The sequence below is a fragment of the Penicillium longicatenatum genome, assembly GCF_028827895.1.
Source record: "Penicillium longicatenatum strain IBT 33135 chromosome Unknown contig_1_segment0_segment0, whole genome shotgun sequence".
Classification (NCBI taxonomy): Eukaryota; Fungi; Ascomycota; class Eurotiomycetes; order Eurotiales; family Aspergillaceae; genus Penicillium; species Penicillium longicatenatum.
In genome coordinates, this window is record NW_026643119.1 from 342,607 (window position 1) to 360,538 (window position 17,932).

At 48.2% G+C, this 17,932-nt stretch overlaps 8 protein-coding genes across 8 annotated transcripts; 3 read left to right on the top strand and 5 right to left on the bottom strand.

The window, feature by feature from the left end:
• Positions 1-701: 701 nt before the first annotated feature.
• N7484_000910 (uncharacterized protein) lies at positions 702-1,754 on the bottom strand (the record flags this gene model as incomplete). The annotated part of the gene is made up of 3 exons (XM_057111330.1): positions 702-1,405; positions 1,479-1,580; positions 1,661-1,754. The coding sequence occupies 3 exons, from the start codon at positions 1,752-1,754 to the stop codon at positions 702-704; spliced, it is 900 nt and encodes a 299-aa protein (XP_056976067.1).
• A 1,287-nt stretch (positions 1,755-3,041) lies between these two features.
• Positions 3,042-7,939, top strand: N7484_000911 (uncharacterized protein; the record flags this gene model as incomplete). Its single annotated transcript, XM_057111331.1, has 9 exons — positions 3,042-3,589; positions 3,651-3,733; positions 3,792-4,243; positions 4,304-4,647; positions 4,705-4,948; positions 5,009-5,938; positions 5,993-6,305; positions 6,372-7,461; positions 7,519-7,939. The coding sequence occupies 9 exons, from the start codon at positions 3,042-3,044 to the stop codon at positions 7,937-7,939; spliced, it is 4,425 nt and encodes a 1,474-aa protein (XP_056976068.1).
• A 573-nt stretch (positions 7,940-8,512) lies between these two features.
• On the top strand, positions 8,513-9,298 carry N7484_000912 (ureidoglycolate hydrolase; the record flags this gene model as incomplete). The annotated part of the gene is made up of 1 exon (XM_057111332.1): positions 8,513-9,298. One exon carries the CDS (start codon positions 8,513-8,515, stop codon positions 9,296-9,298), a length of 786 nt encoding a protein of 261 aa, XP_056976069.1.
• Positions 9,299-9,495: 197 nt separating this feature from the next.
• On the bottom strand, positions 9,496-9,882 carry N7484_000913 (nuclear transport factor 2 family protein; the record flags this gene model as incomplete). Its single annotated transcript, XM_057111333.1, has 1 exon — positions 9,496-9,882. The coding sequence occupies one exon, from the start codon at positions 9,880-9,882 to the stop codon at positions 9,496-9,498; it is 387 nt and encodes a 128-aa protein (XP_056976070.1).
• Positions 9,883-10,541: 659 nt separating this feature from the next.
• Positions 10,542-12,464, bottom strand: N7484_000914 (CAIB/BAIF family enzyme; the record flags this gene model as incomplete). Its single annotated transcript, XM_057111334.1, has 4 exons — positions 10,542-11,096; positions 11,153-11,653; positions 11,731-12,029; positions 12,080-12,464. The coding sequence occupies 4 exons, from the start codon at positions 12,462-12,464 to the stop codon at positions 10,542-10,544; spliced, it is 1,740 nt and encodes a 579-aa protein (XP_056976071.1).
• Positions 12,465-13,916: 1,452 nt separating this feature from the next.
• Positions 13,917-14,696, top strand: N7484_000915 (DUF3716 domain-containing protein; the record flags this gene model as incomplete). Its single annotated transcript, XM_057111335.1, has 1 exon — positions 13,917-14,696. One exon carries the CDS (start codon positions 13,917-13,919, stop codon positions 14,694-14,696), a length of 780 nt encoding a protein of 259 aa, XP_056976072.1.
• Positions 14,697-15,275: 579 nt separating this feature from the next.
• Positions 15,276-16,541, bottom strand: N7484_000916 (type III polyketide synthase; the record flags this gene model as incomplete). Its single annotated transcript, XM_057111336.1, has 2 exons — positions 15,276-16,293; positions 16,348-16,541. The coding sequence occupies 2 exons, from the start codon at positions 16,539-16,541 to the stop codon at positions 15,276-15,278; spliced, it is 1,212 nt and encodes a 403-aa protein (XP_056976073.1).
• Positions 16,542-17,089: 548 nt separating this feature from the next.
• Positions 17,090-17,872, bottom strand: N7484_000917 (uncharacterized protein; the record flags this gene model as incomplete). Its single annotated transcript, XM_057111337.1, has 1 exon — positions 17,090-17,872. One exon carries the CDS (start codon positions 17,870-17,872, stop codon positions 17,090-17,092), a length of 783 nt encoding a protein of 260 aa, XP_056976074.1.
• Positions 17,873-17,932: the final 60 nt, after the last annotated feature.

Sequence of the window (17,932 nt, forward strand, 5' to 3'; positions counted from 1 at the left end):
CTCCATAGGTACTCTATGTATCATATCCTCGGCGGAATTTCAGATTCCTATCATAACAAAGCAGGAAGGGAGTTGCCGTTCCCGGCCCAGAAAGTTCCCGGGATCCGGTGTTCTTGAAGGTTTCTTCCGAACGGGAAGGAAAACCTAGTCAGTTACGTTTCCGGGGCTTGCAAATCCACTAGTGTTTCTGACTCATGCTAATGAAGGCAAAAGTGAGCATAAGGAAATCCTACGTGCACAATCCACAAGTCTGGTGGGTCCTGAGCCAATTTTGACGGGTTGTGTGGATCCAGCGGGGCGGACCCCCTTTCGATTAGTTCTTTTTGCAATGGTAGCAGTTTCTCTGCTGACACTTTCGAGGGTTCAACGGTCGTGTTTGAAAACTTATACCATCAGGTGCCCTTTGTAATGATTATGCAATCCTCTGGGTATGGCGGGTCATTCGCAATGTATTGTCTAGGTATCGGAAATCAAACCAATAAGGAGGGATTTTAAGCTCATTTTTTCTTAGTCATTGATTTTTCCAGTCACAGATCATAGACATGAGTGGCATTATGGGCGATTGTAATCCCGGCGAGGCTCCTAGAGCCATTTGATTGTAAACAGTATATTGTACAAAATATATGGAGAAGTATAGATACATAACAGAATTAAGAATGGAGAAGGGGTGTAAGAGTGCACTCAACATGAAAGGGCATTAATTAAGCCGCATACTCAAAAGGTAAGGGCTGAGAGTCATTAAATGGCGTCAAATATCCCTCAGCCGATGACTGGCCCTTTGCGGATAGATTGAAAAATATCTCCCAGTCATCAATGCCATTCCCTATGCCAGTGAAGAGATCAAAATTCAAGTCCACAGGCTCACTTTCAGTGGGATATTGCAGCATGGGGCTGCTCGTCTGAACATCATTATACAACAAACCGGCATGACTTGCAGGGTCTGGCATATATTCATCCAAATTGATACTGGGATACAATTGAGATGAAATATCGAGGCTAGTGGCATCGGAACCATCATCTTGTATCAATATCGAGGATGGTGTGTTCTCAGCTTCGATATCTTGGGTCTCATCGCCCGTTGGTGATAAGATATTGCTAGGAACAATTGGCGGAGCCGGGGATGAGGTGAACTCCTGAGACCTGCTATTGGAGGAATTTGGTCGCTGCCTTTGTCGGTTGTTTTGATCTTGTAGACTTTCATGGCGCACGAAGGCTTGGTCACTTTCTTGCAAAATTGTGCCTCCAGATTGAGGTTGGCTCAAGGATCCTAGGTGAGAGAGAATGTCGTGTACCAAAGGCTGACCATTGGCTCCACACTTCAAAGGTTCTCCAGGCCAGCCATCTCCGGCCTGCATATGTCGATATAGCTCTCTGAGGCCATGGATAAGCCAGCCTTGCTGCTCTTCTAAGAATGTTGTGTACCTATGAAGCCAGTGAGCCTTTTGTTCGATTCGTCTTTGACAAGCTAGGTAACTTACCCCTTCGGATATATCTTCTCTCGGTGTTTCTTCCGATCACCAAACAGGCAATTGGCATTTTCATCGCGGCATTTTTGGCAAGGACTGCATCCATCACACTGACTATGGTTAGGTTAAGTCTTTTAAAGAAAGCGGAGACGTAGAAATCACACCGTTGCATACCTTCGTCTTTTTCCTTCTACAGCGATCGCAAGCCTTTTGTACTCTCGAACGAGCACCGTCCGTGGAATACGGCGAGTCTCTCGACACTGTTGGCTTCGTGGCCTGTCGTGGCATAATTATAAGAGCAGTGTATGCGAATTGATTTTGTATGCCCAAAAACTTCAGGTCCTTTACTGACGTAAAAAGTAAAGTTACTTGTTGGGCCCCACTGGGTATCAGGCTGATAGTACTTCAAAAAAAGAAACTTCAGCATGCGAGTATCCGAGAGTAGACTAGGGATAAATCAGAGATATAAGGAATACGATCAGATCGTGGCGAGTTGCACCCGTGCCCATGGATCGGAATATTTGCGGCTAAGACTAAACAGAATGGACTATTCAGCTGACTATTAAGGTATGGGTCTGGTATGCCCCTTTTTTAAAGAATTATTTTTCCCCTGTGTCGAATTTTGTATTATTACGGCCCTGTGCCCACTTGGCAATCTAAATTCTAATATCCTATTACAGAAAAATAATGCAACGGATGAAATTGACGTGATTATTGGCCATTAAGATGCTTGTGTTAATCACACCAGTAAACATGAAAATAAGAAGCATAGTTATCATCAAACTTAGGTCAATGTGACAACCACTTTTTCCATAGAATAGGATCGAATATAGGTCAAACGCATCGGCTTTCCTAGTAAAAGCGACATGTTAGTCTATAGTGATCCATCCTGGTCTTAGTTGAATAGTGACATTATTTGTGCGATATGTCGCATTTATTCATTGACGAAAGCGATGAATATTTGCATGCACTGAAGCAGAATATATTACATCTGGATGTATGTTGACCAATCAAAGCTCTTTCCGGGAAATATTTCACCGGAACGTGTAGCATCCGAGCGTAATGGGTGCGTAAATTTCGGGGATCTATCAAACCTACGGCCCGTGAATCAACCGCCGCCGAACCACATGGCTGGAATCAGCCACTGTAGCTGACCCGCAGTAAAGCTTTGGTATGGATCTATAACTCGTTGTTGATCGTGTTTGGTGGATCTACCAGGGCTGAAACACCGGTTTTCGATGGGCGTATCTTAGCAAGTCGCCCGGATGTGGCGCCCCTATCTCTATCTGTGATCCCTAGTCAATATCTGCGGAACTAGTGATGGAGATATTCAAGTGCCCCCAGGAAATCTCCATAATATGATTAGCCGAATTGTAGACTTCTCGGTTCATGAAAGTCCCGGACCTGAAGTATTGAAATGAAATGCCGGATACGGAATCCAGCGGCTCTGGATTGATTCATCAGCCAGGTTGGTAATCAAATAACTGCCGTCGATCTCTTATAAGGATTTAAGGCCCACATAGACCTTGTCTGTTCTACTGGAAGCAACTTTGGTGCATCGAGTCTTTATTCACCATGTCGGTCTTGGGGGGAATCCCCTCCATGGATTCGCCGCAGCAGCAGCGTCTACCAACCGGTGAAACAAGACAACATTATGCTTCATCTACTACACTTCACAATGATGCCAAAGAAGACAAGGAGCCTGAGGTTGATATGGAGGACGAGGTCGAGGAGATGGTGAGGCAACTCACCCGCCACTCGACTCATTTCTCCTCGGCCAATGCAGCCAACCCATTCTTTGAGGAGAACAAGGAAACCACCTGGCACCCAGACAGTCCTAATTTTAGGCCCAAGGATTGGATTCGGTCCTTGATCGCCGCCCAGTCCCAAGACCCGGAGCGATTCCTTCAACGTTCCGCCGGTGTTGCTTTCAAGAGTCTCTCCGTGCATGGTTTTGGAAGTCCCACCGACTATCAAAAAGACGTTTTCAATTCTCTCCTGAGTATCGGCGGTCTCGTTCGTAATCTTGTTGGAAGTGGAAAACAGAAGGTTCAGATCCTCGACAACTTCAATGGACTCGTCAAAAGCGGAGAGATGTTGGTGGTTCTGGGTCGTCCTGGAAGGTGAGTCTGCCTTGTCACAATACGATCTCGGTTGAGTAAGACCGCTCTAACTGTTCATTAGTGGCTGCTCAACATTCCTCAAGACGATCTCTGGTGAGATGAACGGTATCTATGTCGACGATCAGAGTTATCTGAATTACCAAGGTATGCAACAACGCCCAATTTATAAGATGCGATTATACTAACCAGCAAATGACAATAGGAATCTCTGCCCCGATCATGCAGAAGCAATTCAAGGGTGAAGCAATTTTCAGCGCTGAAACTGATGTGCATTTCCCTCAGCTCACGGTCGGTGATACTTTGACCTTTGCCGCCATGGCACGTACACCACGCACACGTTTCCCCAACTTGACGAGAAAGCAATACGCAGAACATCTTCGGGATGTTGTCATGGCTATGCTAGGACTTCGGCATACATTCAATACTAAAGTTGGTAACGACTTTGTACGTGGTGTTAGTGGAGGTGAACGCAAGCGTGTCAGTATTGCAGAGGCCATTCTCAGTGGAGCCCCCCTTCAGTGCTGGGACAACAGTACGCGAGGTCTTGATAGTGCCAACGCATTGGAATTTTGTAAGAACCTTCGCTTGATGAGCGATTACGCAGGCACCACGGCCTGTGTGGCGATCTACCAGGCTTCGCAGAGTGCTTACGACGTAAGTTGGAATTGTCGATGTTATTTGAAATGATCCCACTAACCTGATCCATTACAATAGGTTTTTGACAAGGTCGTTGTTCTGTACGAAGGCCAGCAAATCTACTTCGGTCCAACTGGCGAGGCTCGTGACTTCTTTACCACCATGGGCTTTGACTGCCCATCGCGCCAGACAACTGCCGACTTCCTTACCTCCCTGACTAGTCCGGCTGAGCGCAGAGTGAAACCTGGATACGAAGCAAGAGTGCCTCGAACACCGCAGGAGTTTGCCCAGCGCTGGCAAAATAGTCCAGAGTATGCCCGTCTTCTGCAGGAGATTGACGCTTTTGACAAGGAACACCCCATTGGTGGTGAGTCCTTCACTACTTTCAGTGAAGCTCGCCGTCAGATGCAGTCAAAGCAACAGTAAGCCAAACCACCGGCATCACATGTATCTTGACAATGCTAATGATCATCTCTTAGGCGTGCCAAATCCCCCTACACGCTCTCGGTCTACGAGCAGATTAACCTCAACCTAGTCCGTGGTTTCCAGCGTCTGAAGGCTGATATGAGCTTATTCTACTCGGCTCTTTTTGGAAATTTCTTCCTCTCTCTCATTCTTGGCAGTGTATTTTATAATCTTGCATCCGATACCTCCAGTTTCTACTCGCGAGAAGTCTTGCTATTCTATGCCGTTCTGCTTGCTGCGTTTGCCAGTGCGCTGGAGGTAAGCCACCCTACTATCTCACGGAGATCCTCGTTGGGAATTCTAACAACATCATAATAGATCTTGACTCTTTATGCTCAACGACCAATTGTGGAAAAGCAATCTCGATATGCCTTCTACCATCCTTTTACGGAAGCTGTTGCGTCTATGTTGTGTGATCTTCCATATAAGTTTGCAAACGCCGTCTCCTTCAATCTTCCGCTTTACTTCATGGCCAACCTGAAACGTGAGCCAGGCGCCTTTTTTATCTTTTGGCTCTTTTCTATTATGACAACATTGACCATGTCAATGGTGTTCCGTACATTTGGTGCAGCATCGCGGTCTTTGGCCCAAGCTCTGGTTCCTGCTGCTCTACTCATTCTCGGTCTCGTGATCTACACGGGTTTCATCATTCCCACGAAAGGCATGTTGGGATGGTCTCGCTGGATGAATTACATTGATCCAATTGCTTATTCGTTTGAAAGCATGATGGTCAACGAGTTCCGCAACAGAAAGTTCAAATGCTCGGCATTCGTTCCTTCCGGAGAGGGATACGAAAACGTGGATGTTGCCAATACTATCTGTAGCACTGTCTCGTCCAGTGCGGGAGAGCTCTACGTCAGCGGAGACGCCTACCTTGAGACTGCGTATGCTTATACCAACGATCATCTTTGGCGCAACCTTGGCATCGTTATCGCGTTCATGATCTTCTTCATGTTCGTCTACCTCATCGCGACTGAATATATCACCGAAGCTGCCTCTAAGGGTGAAGTTCTTCTGTTCCGTCGGGGTCGTCAGCCGAAGGCCCAGGCATTGGATTCTGAGACCACCGCAGACGCAACCTATCGGGCGGAAGAGAAGGGCGAAGGTGCTGGAGCTAATATCCAAAGACAGACTGCCATTTTCCAGTGGCAAGATCTTTGCTACGATATCAAGATCAAAAGCGAGGAACGTCGTATTCTTGACCATGTAAACGGATGGGTTAAGCCAGGTACCGCGACTGCATTGATGGTAAGGGATTTTCTTCGCATAGTGCAGCAAAGCTCGCTAACACAATTTTACTAGGGTGTTTCTGGTGCAGGGAAGACTACGCTACTTGACGTTCTTGCAACCCGTGTGACTATGGGTGTTGTGACTGGCGATGTCCTGGTCGATGGCCGTCCCCGAGACGACTCATTCCAGCGCAAGACCGGCTACGTTCAACAGCAAGATGTCCATCTGCCTACTTCGACGGTGCGCGAGGCTTTGAATTTCAGTGCTTTGCTTAGGCAGCCAGCTCATCTCAGCCGGAAAGAGAAGCTCGACTACGTTGACGAAGTCTTGGAGCTGCTTGGTATGCAAACATACGCTGACGCAGTCGTTGGTGTCCCGGGTGAAGGTATGTTGTTGTCTCAAATAATGTGACTATTATGGGATTTTTCCATCAGCTTCTGACGATATATAGGATTGAATGTTGAGCAGCGGAAGCGCTTGACTATTGCCGTGGAACTTGTTGCTAAACCCCAGCTATTGCTTTTTCTTGATGAGCCTACGTCTGGTTTGGACAGTCAAACCTCCTGGTCCATTCTCGATTTAATTGAAACCCTGACCAAGCACGGCCAGGCCATTTTGTGTACCATTCATCAACCTTCTGCCATGCTTTTCCAGCGGTTTGATCGCCTCCTATTCCTCGCTAAAGGAGGACGCACCGTCTACTTCGGCAAGATTGGAGATAACTCTTCGATCTTGGCCGACTATTTCATGCGCAACGGCGGCCATGCTCTTAGCGAAGGCGAGAACCCAGCAGAGTGGATGCTTGATGTGATTGGCGCTGCTCCTGGATCCCACAGTGACATCGATTGGCCTGAGACGTGGAACAACAGTGCTGAAAAGCAGGCTGTTCTTGACCACTTGGCTGAGTTGAAATCTACTCTTTCTCAAAAGCAACCGGAGGACAATTTCGAGACGAAACATAGTGAATTTGCGTCCTCGACAAAAGACCAGCTTGTGCAGTGTCTATCTCGAGTTTTCTCCCAATACTGGCGGACCCCCTCCTACATCTGGTCCAAGCTTGTTCTCTCCATTCTCACAGCTCTTTACAACGGATTCTCTTTCTTTCACGCAAAGAATACCCAGCAGGGATTGCAGAACCAGATGTTCAGTATCTTCATGCTCATGACCATCTTTGGAAATCTTGTTCAACAGATTATGCCCAACTTCATTATCCAACGCTCCATTTTCGAAGTCCGAGAGCGCCCATCCAAAATGTACTCGTGGAAGGTGTTCATGGCCTCAAATATCATCGTTGAGTTGCCTTGGAACTTCCTGGTTGCAGTGTTGATGTTCTTCTGCTGGTATTACCCGGTCGGTCTGTACGCAAATGCTGAGCCGACTGACGCCGTGCATGAGCGTGGTGCGCTTATGTTTTTGTTCCTGCTGGTTTTCCTCTGGTTCACATCTACGTTCACGAACATGGTCATTGCCGGCGTGGAGACTGCGGAAACGGGAGGAAACATTGCTAATCTGCTCTTCGCTCTCCTGCTCCTGTTCTGCGGGTAAGTCTCACCGATCTCTCATCTCTGGTTCTTTATACTAACTCGGTCCGTCTCTAGTGTCGTTGCTACGCCTGATGAGATGCCCGGGTTCTGGATTTTCATGTATCGTGTTTCTCCATTTACCTATCTGGTATCGGGAATGTTATCCACCGCCGTCAGTGGTACAAATGTCACCTGCAGCACCGATGAAATCCTGACCTTCAACCCTCCGGGCTCTCAAACCTGCTACCAGTACCTGAACGCTTATGCCGAACGGACTGGTGGATATATTGAGAACCCCAACGCAACGAGCTCGTGCTCGTACTGCACCATGTCCTCTACCGATACCTTCCTTGCCGGTGTTGACTCTTACTACAGCGAAGCCTGGAGAAACTTTGGAATCATGTGGGCTTACTTGGTGTTCAACATTGTCGCTGCCCTTGGAATCTACTGGTGGGCACGTGTTCCCAAGGGAAGCAAAACCAAAGGAAGTACTTAAAAAATGCTTTCTCAAACTAGACCAGGGCAGCGTTTCGTTCGACGGAACATGATGTCCTGCATAGAATGTTGGCATTGACATCTTGCATATTTGATACATGCGAAGGTATAGATTGCGCATTTTATAGACTCGTTCTTTCATTTTTTTTATAGACTGGCTGTTTTCTGTTTTTGCCGTTTAGACTCTCCTTTTGACCCTTTCCGGTCTTTCCCCTCCTTACATTCTTTCTCGAGTTGCGGTGTATAGAACTCTTCCCATCATTTCCCAACACATGGTTTAATTTCATCTGTGACAGTTCCAAGGTCATCAGCCACTGGAAGCTAGAGTAGCTTCAAGGTTTATGCTTGATTAGACTAGCATTCCTTCTTTCACATTGAATCTTCACCACGGCTAACCTGAAACCCACAACATATTGCATCGGCGCCCGCCGCTTATCTTATCGCCGGAGGGCGCCGACACGTTCTCCGCTTCCCCCAGAATCTCCGCAGCTTTCGACCTTTTCTCTTCGCGATCGCACGCGAAAGATCCAATTCAACTGACTCTCAGTCGCCGCTGTCCTCAACATAAGCCACCATGGCACCTGTTCTCACCTCCAACCCGACCCTCACACTGACTCCCGAACCTCTTACACCGATCAACTTCGCACCATTCGGCACAGCAATCTGCTCTCCCATCCCACGAGACCTCAATGTCGCTCCCCAGCCCTCAAACCTCCCACCATACAACCCAGCTCCGGTCCTGGCAAACCAAAACTCCGCCCTAAAATACAGTCCCATTTCCCCAATGCTCGATCGTTATGCCACCGGCCCATCTGGGACAGCCAGCTCCGCGCGTATGACAATGTTCTGCTGCTTCCCGCGCCCATTGCGTACGATCACGCAGAGTCGAGGCTCCGAGAAAGAGGTGTTCGATGTGCGTATTCTCGAGCGCCACCCGTTTACGAACCAGACATTCATCCCGGTCGATCTGTCAAGCCACTCGAAGGTCGGTAATGGAGAAGAGGAACCTATCTTCTTGGTTGTTGTCGCACCTACACTGAAAGGCGAGGTCGCGACGGCGAAGAACGCTGCGGGCGAGACGATCACTATTCGGGATCCACCTGATCTTAAGAACATCAAGGCATTTATTGCGCATGGGGGGCAAGCTGTGACATACGGTGTTGGCACGTGGCACGCGCCCATGGTGGTTTTGGGTCGTCGACGGGTGGATTTCGTTGTGGTGCAGCATGTGAACGGGGTTGATGATGAGGATTGCCAGGAGGCTGCATTTGGAGAGGGTATTGTGGTGGACTTGGGCGGGAAGGGAGAATATGGACGAAGGACGAATGATCCACCGAAGCTGTGGACGGCGAAGCTCTAGTGATACCTATACCCATTGCTGCAGCGATACAAATATGTGAATAAACCATGCATGATGATTGTATATACAGATTTAGCACATTGACGACATACTGTTCATATGCCTATCTTCGCCTAGTATGAACAAAACCGATTCGTGATTGAGGTCGTTCCGATCATAAAATCATTGACAAATATTAATATTTAACAGAATTCCCTCTACAGAAGAGTCTCATGGTGCGTCACAATCCGCCATTCACCATCCGCCGCTTGACTCCAAGTAGTAGAACCGGTTGCCCGATACTCTTGCTCCCCCCGAACGGCATAAACCTTATATGTGATCGACCCGGCCATGAGATCGATAATAATAATCCGCACATCATCCAGTTGGAATCCGTCAAAGCGATGGAATGGAGGCTTCAGGCATTCGTCGAATTGCTCTTCGTCCTCCAAGGTGAGGATGGGCATTTTGGGGAACAACAACACAACTTCTGGGTTGCTTAGTTTCTTGATTTGAGGTGGTGGATCAGCGGATGTGATCGCTGTCCAGAGAGCACGCTCTTTGCGAAGGATTTCCTCGCGGATTCGCTCGTGGATGGTTGGCATGGTGAAGAGTGGAGGTAGGTAGATGTAGATAAGGCTCTGGAATAGATGGAGTCATTCATTAGCTCTCTCCCTATCTTCTATTATTTCTTTGATTTGACTCGAATAACATACCTCTGATGCAGCACTTCGCCCAGGATAAAGACGTTTTCCCCTTGGTGGCGAGGCAGGTGGTTTTATTTACTTGTTCCACGGCCCAAATTATATTAAAAATGACGTCAGTGGAATGACGTTGGAGGTCAACGCATTAATCTCCGATGATCAGCAACTAATCCTGTCACGCTTAACTGACATGCGTAATGCCCCAAACTGTGGCACGGTGGCTTGAGCCCCGCGCGTCATACCCTTTATGCCTATAGGAGTTGTTCTAGATTCGATTGCTCGCCCCATATTAGAAAATTGAGGCTCGGTTCACGGGTGGTATTAGGTCGCTAGTGACAGCTAACGGCCGCTACTTTGGGACGATCGGCAATAAAAATCGCGCTAGTTTATCAATTTCCCGAAGACTTGATCACTGCCCAATATAACGACGATCTAATCGATGTGCAACATACCAGTCATAGAAAAGACACATATCTGAATTTCTATGTAGCTGTAGGGTAAAAAAGCCCCCATGTATAGCCTGACTCATGTATTCGGTATCTTCACTGGAGTAAAAGGAATCAACATTTCTTAATGTCGCCCTCTTGCTCAATCCCAAAATCTTCCCAAGTCGCCCGATCTGACCCATTAGGCCGACTGGCCCTGATAAACTGATTATCCACACCCTGCACAACAGTAATAGGCTTGACAACCTCAATGTCAGTGCCGTAAGCCTTTGAGAACCAGCTCTCCGTCAGCGATTTGCGGCCTTCGGACTCAACCCCCGGCTCAATATACAAATGCGGGAATCGCTTGTGCATCCCCTTGAGGACAGTCGAGGAAATGCGATCGACACTGTCGCAATGGCGAAGCTGGAAGAACTCTGCCGGCTGGGCAGCTCGAAGATTCTTTTGCACTTCAGCGGAGTACTGACCCACTGCGAACAGCAGAAGATCATAGTGCATCAGGGAGGCCTGACCGTGGTATGAGCCACCGGTCTTGGCGCGGTGGTAGAGACCTGTCAACGCGGCAATGGCGCCCATACATCCGGTTCCGTAGTCGGAGATAGGGAAGGGAGGCACCGCGGGTGTTTCAAGACCCATGAACTTTCCTTGGGCCCAGGCGACACCAGTGACCTATTCGAATTTTTTAGTGAGATGACTTTCAAGCATCAGAATAATGTTCAACTTACGCAGTCGGCGATTTGTTGCCATCCAGCTCGTCCAGCCCATTCACCTTCATATCCGAAACAGTTCTCGTTCACGAAGACAATTCCCTTTCCGCGCTTCTCGGCGAGGGCAGCCATGGCCTTTGGACCGTAGCCCAGCTTCTCCAGGGCGCCTGGTCGGTATCCGTCGACAATTACATCGACGTCCTCCAAGAGTTTCTCGAACTCTGCGCGACCGGCCTCAGTCTTCAGATCGAGGTCTGCGGCATGCTTGCCCATGTTGCCGTCGACCTGGAAGAAGGGTACATCAGACAAGTTGGGGCTGGTGATTTTCAACACATCAGCGCCGTATTCGGCTAGAATGCGGGCGACGGTTGGGCCTGCGATGATGCGGCACATCTCGAGCACCTTGACGCCCTCCAGAATCCTCTTGCTGCCAGGTCGAGTAGCCGGGAACGGAGTCGGGGCAATGTCTCCTTGAAGCTTAACAACCTTCCATGGTGGTTCTTGAACGTTGAGAGCTCCCTATTTCTGTATCAGCATTTATCCTCATTCCTCGGATTCTTTGGAGACTAGCCACAATAGACCGATCAGGGACATACATGTGGAGTCTTGATGAAATCTTCATATTTGAGTGCCGGGACACCCGCTTGACGGCGTTCCTTATTCATCGCCTCCAGCTCAGGGACAGTGTACTTCTGAACCTGAGCCTCAATAACCTTAATAATCTCTTCGTAATCCGTCAAATCGGGACGATGGCCCTCGAGACCGATCATGTTCAATGTTGTGGTCGCCTCAAGAGAGCCATGGATATGGTAGAACTCCCCTGGGTTCTTGGTTTTATACAGATTCGCCGACATGCGACGATATCCGTTGGATTGGGCAGCCAATAAATCCGTGTCTGAGACTTTAGTTTAATAATAGCTCTATTAAGCGCTTGCTCTCACATACCTTTCAACTTGGATTTGACTTTAGGATCCAGCTTTGACAATCCATCGATCTTGGCCATATACGCCTGACATCCAAAGGCTGTAGCTGCTTCCAGACTGACCTGCACACTACGCGGCTGTTCGGTAGTTCCAAATCGGAGATCGGCAAGGGCTGCAGCCACGGAACCTTCAACACCTTTCAATGCTGCAAGGGTCTCAGTCTCCTTGAAAGGAATCGGGAAGTAAATTTCATTATGGCTGGTTGAAAATGAGACTTTGTCTTTGTTGGCGAGCACCTCTTCAGGTAAACTGAGCCTCTCAGACTGGTCACAAAGACTGGAGAAAATGCGACTCGTCTCGAGAACGGGTGAATACGGCGAACCGTTGGCTGAGGAATCGTCTGCCATGATTAAACTTTGTCGCTTCAGATTTTATGTAGAAATGGTTCTCTCGCAGATTGCGGGTCTCCCAGATGGATCAGCTAGTGAAGAATCGCAGAACCACTCGTACGATCAGTAGGAGATCAGTGAGGATGGTGACAAGTTCAAAATGCAACCAGCCGATCCAGATTTCAAGATGTTAAAGCTACAATATATGACGGCAGTAGCCACCCGACGGAGCAAATCCCGGGTTCGATCCGACCACTGCCGCGCATCGGCCGTCGGGATAGAAAGCATGGCGGATATGGTGCAAGTAATGAGACCCCGCATGCAGATCCGAAAGAAAAGTCCGGGTTCGGATCCCGATAAGATCGGATGCGGGGTCACGTGATGATGGCATCGGATGCACGATCTATGGTGAATCTTGATCACCAGTGGATATGCCTTTTAACGTTGAAATCCTATTGTACGGACTTGTTAGCCTAATTGGTCATTCAACTTTGGTGAATAAGAAGACAATTGTAGCAATTAGAGTATATGAAGATGAAGTATACTCTAGTTCAACTATTCGATAGGCAGGATAGTGTTCTTTAAGTCAATGCATAAATTAACCCTACAACAGAAGATCCACATAATGAGAGAGAAGTAAGCCTCATTATGATATTTTTGAATGGGATGTTCGAGTCACACACGTTAAATCTTCCTGTATCTGGGAAGCCGGAAGCCTAGAGAGCACTTTCGAATACCCTGGAAAACTCAAGACGTCTATTCCGGGTCTCCGGATCGTCTGAATAGTTGGGGGTGGCAATTAGAGCTGTTGATATCGTTGCTTGGTGCTCCAGGCATACATTCCAGCTACGTTGGCAATTGGCGGGACTCAAATGATGATCACTTTGTCACTATAAATCTACGGTGGCAACTCGCAAGCCTCTTTAAACGATCTATCGTTCATATTCTTTTAAATGAAATATATTGAAAATTGAAGGTGCAGCTTAATCCCCCACCATGCTCTTAGCTCGTCCAATTTTTCATTTTGACGTTCCTCGTCTGCCTGCATTTTGGTCCTTCATTTGTTGTTTACATCTATCGGATATATGGCCACCTGCTAGAGAGAAGTTACCTATGGTGTGTAGATATCAGCCCAAGGCAGAACTTGGGGGAGCGGGTGTGCCATAAAGTGAAGTCCCCTCTTCTAACAGCCATCTTGGGGCAACGCGTCCACTTGTATATTTGAACCTCTTCCATTGTCCTTCCTCTTCCTTCTCCACCACCCTCACAATCCATTTCACACACTCTTTTACCAGGACCACTCCAGTTGCAAAGCACTCATTCATCCAACATGAGCTCTTCAGTCCCTGGTCCCCCGTCAGAAAAGTAAGATATTCCTTTGAATCTCGGTTGAATGCATAAACTGATGAACACAACAGCCACGACGCCGATAAAAATGATCCAGGAGAACCCGCAGTCGCTCCGGGCATCATGATTGGAACCATCAACAAAGCCCCAGGAGGGCTTTCCAAAGCCATTATGACATTACCGTGGACCGTGGCTAGGAAAGGAAACATCATCAAGTCCGAACTTCTCAAAGCTTTAATTTTGAAGACCCCTATCCGTGAGCCAGTCCTGCGAGCGAGCAGAGACTGGTCCAATAAAAGGCTTCAGGAGCAGGTCAGCAAAGCCCTTGCAAATGCAGAGTCCGCCGTCATCCAGACAGTCGGTCGGGTCCCAACACAAAAGTGCAAACCGTGCTCCAATGATCTGGGTCCCTGGACACAATGCGTTGTCATTGATGACATGGGTCATCTTATCAAGGCTTGTGGAAACTGTCACTGGCGGAAGAAAGACACCCGTTGTGATTTTTGCAAATCCGTGCGTTCCCCATCCTCACAGGGCGCAGAAAAAAAGGCGCTTCTTTTTGCTGCCCCTGCCGCTCCCATCACACCCGCTACCCCAATGGTAACTGCACAGCCTCTTGTGTTTGACGCCGAAAAAGAAGCTCTGTATGAGCGCAATCATTTCCTTGAAGGGCAGGTTCGCCATCTTGAGGCGCAGATCCTTGTTCATTGCTCCCACATCCGCACTCTGGAAGCCAACCAATTCCTCCTTGAAGACACTGGCCAATTGATTCGAACCGCGTCCCGAAAAAACCCCCGGTTCCTAGAAGGTGAACTCAATGATCTAGCAATGATTCTCCACAGCAACAGGATGACTCTTACCAAGGACCGAAACTGCATGGATGTCTCTGACAATGAGGAATAGGGATAGATTGGGAAGCAGAATCATGATGTATCCAATCTTTGTGTTTCAGATCAATGGCTTCATAGTGCCAAAACATGTACCTCTCATTCCCCATTTGATGACTAGGTGATCAGCACATATTTCCCGCGAAAGTGCGTTTCAGCCACGGTGCTAATTGGTCCTCGAGTGACATGGCAGATTTACTCTAGTCCTCAAAATTGCTTTTCTCCCCACTTCTCTGACTTCATCCTAAACTGTAACTAGAACCGTCAATCTCTATCATTGAGGATGGCTCTCACAACTTTGAGTCAAGAAATAGATACCCCAAACTAATCTACCAGAGATTTGGAGACAGAGATTGGCAGAGATAGACAGCGATTGATCTTTGTGTTGAGGCAAAATCCAAAATAAAAATTACAAGTCTAGGAATGAATCATGGGATAAAACACATCGGACAGCACACGGTATTGAGCTTCATGCCGTGTCCAATTCAAATAGGCCAAAGCACGCATGATTAATGAAATTCTGCACGCCCATATATTCTAACCCAACAGCACCTGAGCAAAACCCATATACATGTGACCGCGTTCATGAAAGTAATCATTGCCATCGTTTTAACAGCATCATCTCAGTTGTAAGACCTGGTCCAAAGCTTGAGGCAATGACGTCCTGCTTCTTCATCTCAAATGTCCTTAACTTCTCCAGAACAGCCAAAACAGCAACGCTAGATGTGTTGCCACGAGTTCTGTAGATCTCATTACTTGCCGCCACCAGCTCATCCGGAAGCCCCATCACCGCCTGGGCTCCTTTGATAATAGACAATCCACCCGGATGGATCGCCCAATCAAAATCCGTTGTTGAAGCACCAGACATTCCATTTTCCATGATCAGGCTCTCAAACGGGCGCGAAAGCGATGCGGAAGTCAGCCTTGGGACGTTCTTTGACAACACAAGTTTAAAGCCAGTACTGGTGACCCTGTCCTCCATCTCTTCATGAGTCCCAGGCGTGATAAAAGAACGTGAATCAACAATCGAAAATCGTCTTGGGAGACTCTTCTCATTATCTTCCCGGCTCATACCATCCGCATTGCAAACAACCATCGCAGCTGCTCCATCACCAAACAGAGCAACCGCAATCCCCATACTCTGTCCAATTGACGCCGCGTGGAGTTCCGAACAGATGAAGAGACTGCAAATTTCACACGCCAGCACCAAAATTCTAGCCGGTCGACCTTGGCTAGTAGCTGCCCTGGCAAGATTCGAAGCCATCCTCAAGGCAGCCAAACCTCCAGCACATCCAACGCCACCTATCAACAGCCGTTCCGTCGTCGCCGAAATCCCGAGCTCGCGAGCGACAATTTGATCATAGCCCGGGCTCCCGCCATTGGTGGCAGTGACCGCGACGATGTGTGTGATGTCGCTCACCTGAATCTCACTATCCAACAAAGCCTTTTGTGCGGCTTTCTTGGCAATCTGTACTCCGTATTGTCGCCAGGCGGCATCGATTTCTTCAGCCTTGGGGGGATCCTTCCGGCGCCATCGAGGGTCTGAAAAGAGGTCCACTACAGACCTGGTCTCAATTCCGGTTTGCTCATTGAGTTTGAGGAGTTTTTGAAGCCTGGATTATCTTTAACAAGGCAAAGCGACATGCAGAGCCTGGAATTTTACGAACCATGGTGCTTCTGCGGGATATAAACTGTGCGCAAACTCTCGGAGATCTTCCCCGGTAGCTGTTTTGGAGGGCCATTCGGTGGCTAAACCAGTGATTGTTATCTCATTTGTATCTGGGGCAGGGGGTGAGGGAGGACGTGAGGCTGAAGTTGGAGCCGAGCCATTTCTTGTTAAATTTGAGAATATACCGCCCATGCTGACGTTGAAATTTATGGTGTATAATCTGATTAATTAATGGGCAAGGCTAGAGGAAATGACCGTGCTTTATACAAGAAGGCTGGAATTAAGTACTGGTGGGATAGAGAAGTAAACCAGTACGCAAGAGCCCATTGGATCTTATTGACGTATCCAAGAGTCATGGTGAGCGTAGCTATATTCAAAATATTCCAAAAGGTACCAAGCTTGGAAAGCTGCGTTCTCAACATGGAGTGTGACAGCATGCCGACTCCGACTCCGAAAACTTACGTTGCAGTCTTAAGGTTGTGGATGAAGTCAGAAAATGCATCGCACAAACATCAGGAACGCGGATCTTGACCACGTGAAGTAGTGCCAGTTACCCACGTGGGTCTACGATAAGTCTAAATCTGGACCAAAAACTCAAATCGTGACAAATGTTAATATTCTATGCATTGAGAACCAGTGCTATGCTAAAAACAAAGGAAGATAAAGAAAGGATGGGTATTTTAAACCCCACCGGCCCCGGAATGAGATCTCATGTGGGAGTAAAGGCCAAGACCGCTCCATCAATGATGTTCAGCTTCGTGCGTCGGAGCAGTGCCTTGGGCCGTAATGGGTCGTGAATCGGCCGGGGAAGGATTGTCTCGGAACATCACAGATGAACGATCGCCAAGCAGATTCGTGCTGGACTCATTCTTTGTAGGCTCGAGCGGTGCAGGAATGACAGCGGCTGATTTGAGCAGTTCACGGGCGGCAATACGCTTGGACTTTGCTCGCTCCTTGGAGCAGTGGAGGATGGCGACACCGGCGAAGACGGAGAACATGACACAAGAGAAGATGATGGCGTTGATGTTTCCTTGGTGGTTCTTCTTCTTTTGCGCGGCACTCTCGGTGCTTGTCGCTGTTGCAGTGCTGGTTGTGGTGGTGGAGGTGCTCGTAGTTGTTGTCGAACTGCTGGTGCTAGTTGATGTGGAAGAAGAGGTGGTGGATGTCGAAGTCGAATCAGATGTTGTGGTACTGGAGGTGCTAGAGGTAGTCGAGCTGGTAGTGGATGTAGTCGAACTGGTAGTACTGGACGTTGTAGATGTAGTAGATGATGTAGTGGATGAGGTGGTGGATGTTGTAGATGTGGAGGATGAGGAAGTAGTATCACGAGCAAAGATTGCATTCAGCTCTCGCTCATCTCGGATCTCGAGAATTTGTACTGTTCCATCAAGATCTGCTACCATAGGTGGAATCGCAAGCTTGGTTGTTTGTGGTGCCTGGTCAACAGCGGTAGGTGTGAAGAATGGGTGACCAGAGACCCGCGACAATTGCGCTCCTAGGAGGAGCAAAAGTAGACCCTGCATTTTGGGCCAGCCAACTTTGTTTGGTGTAGAGATGCAAAAGGGAGTGATTGAATTCTACAG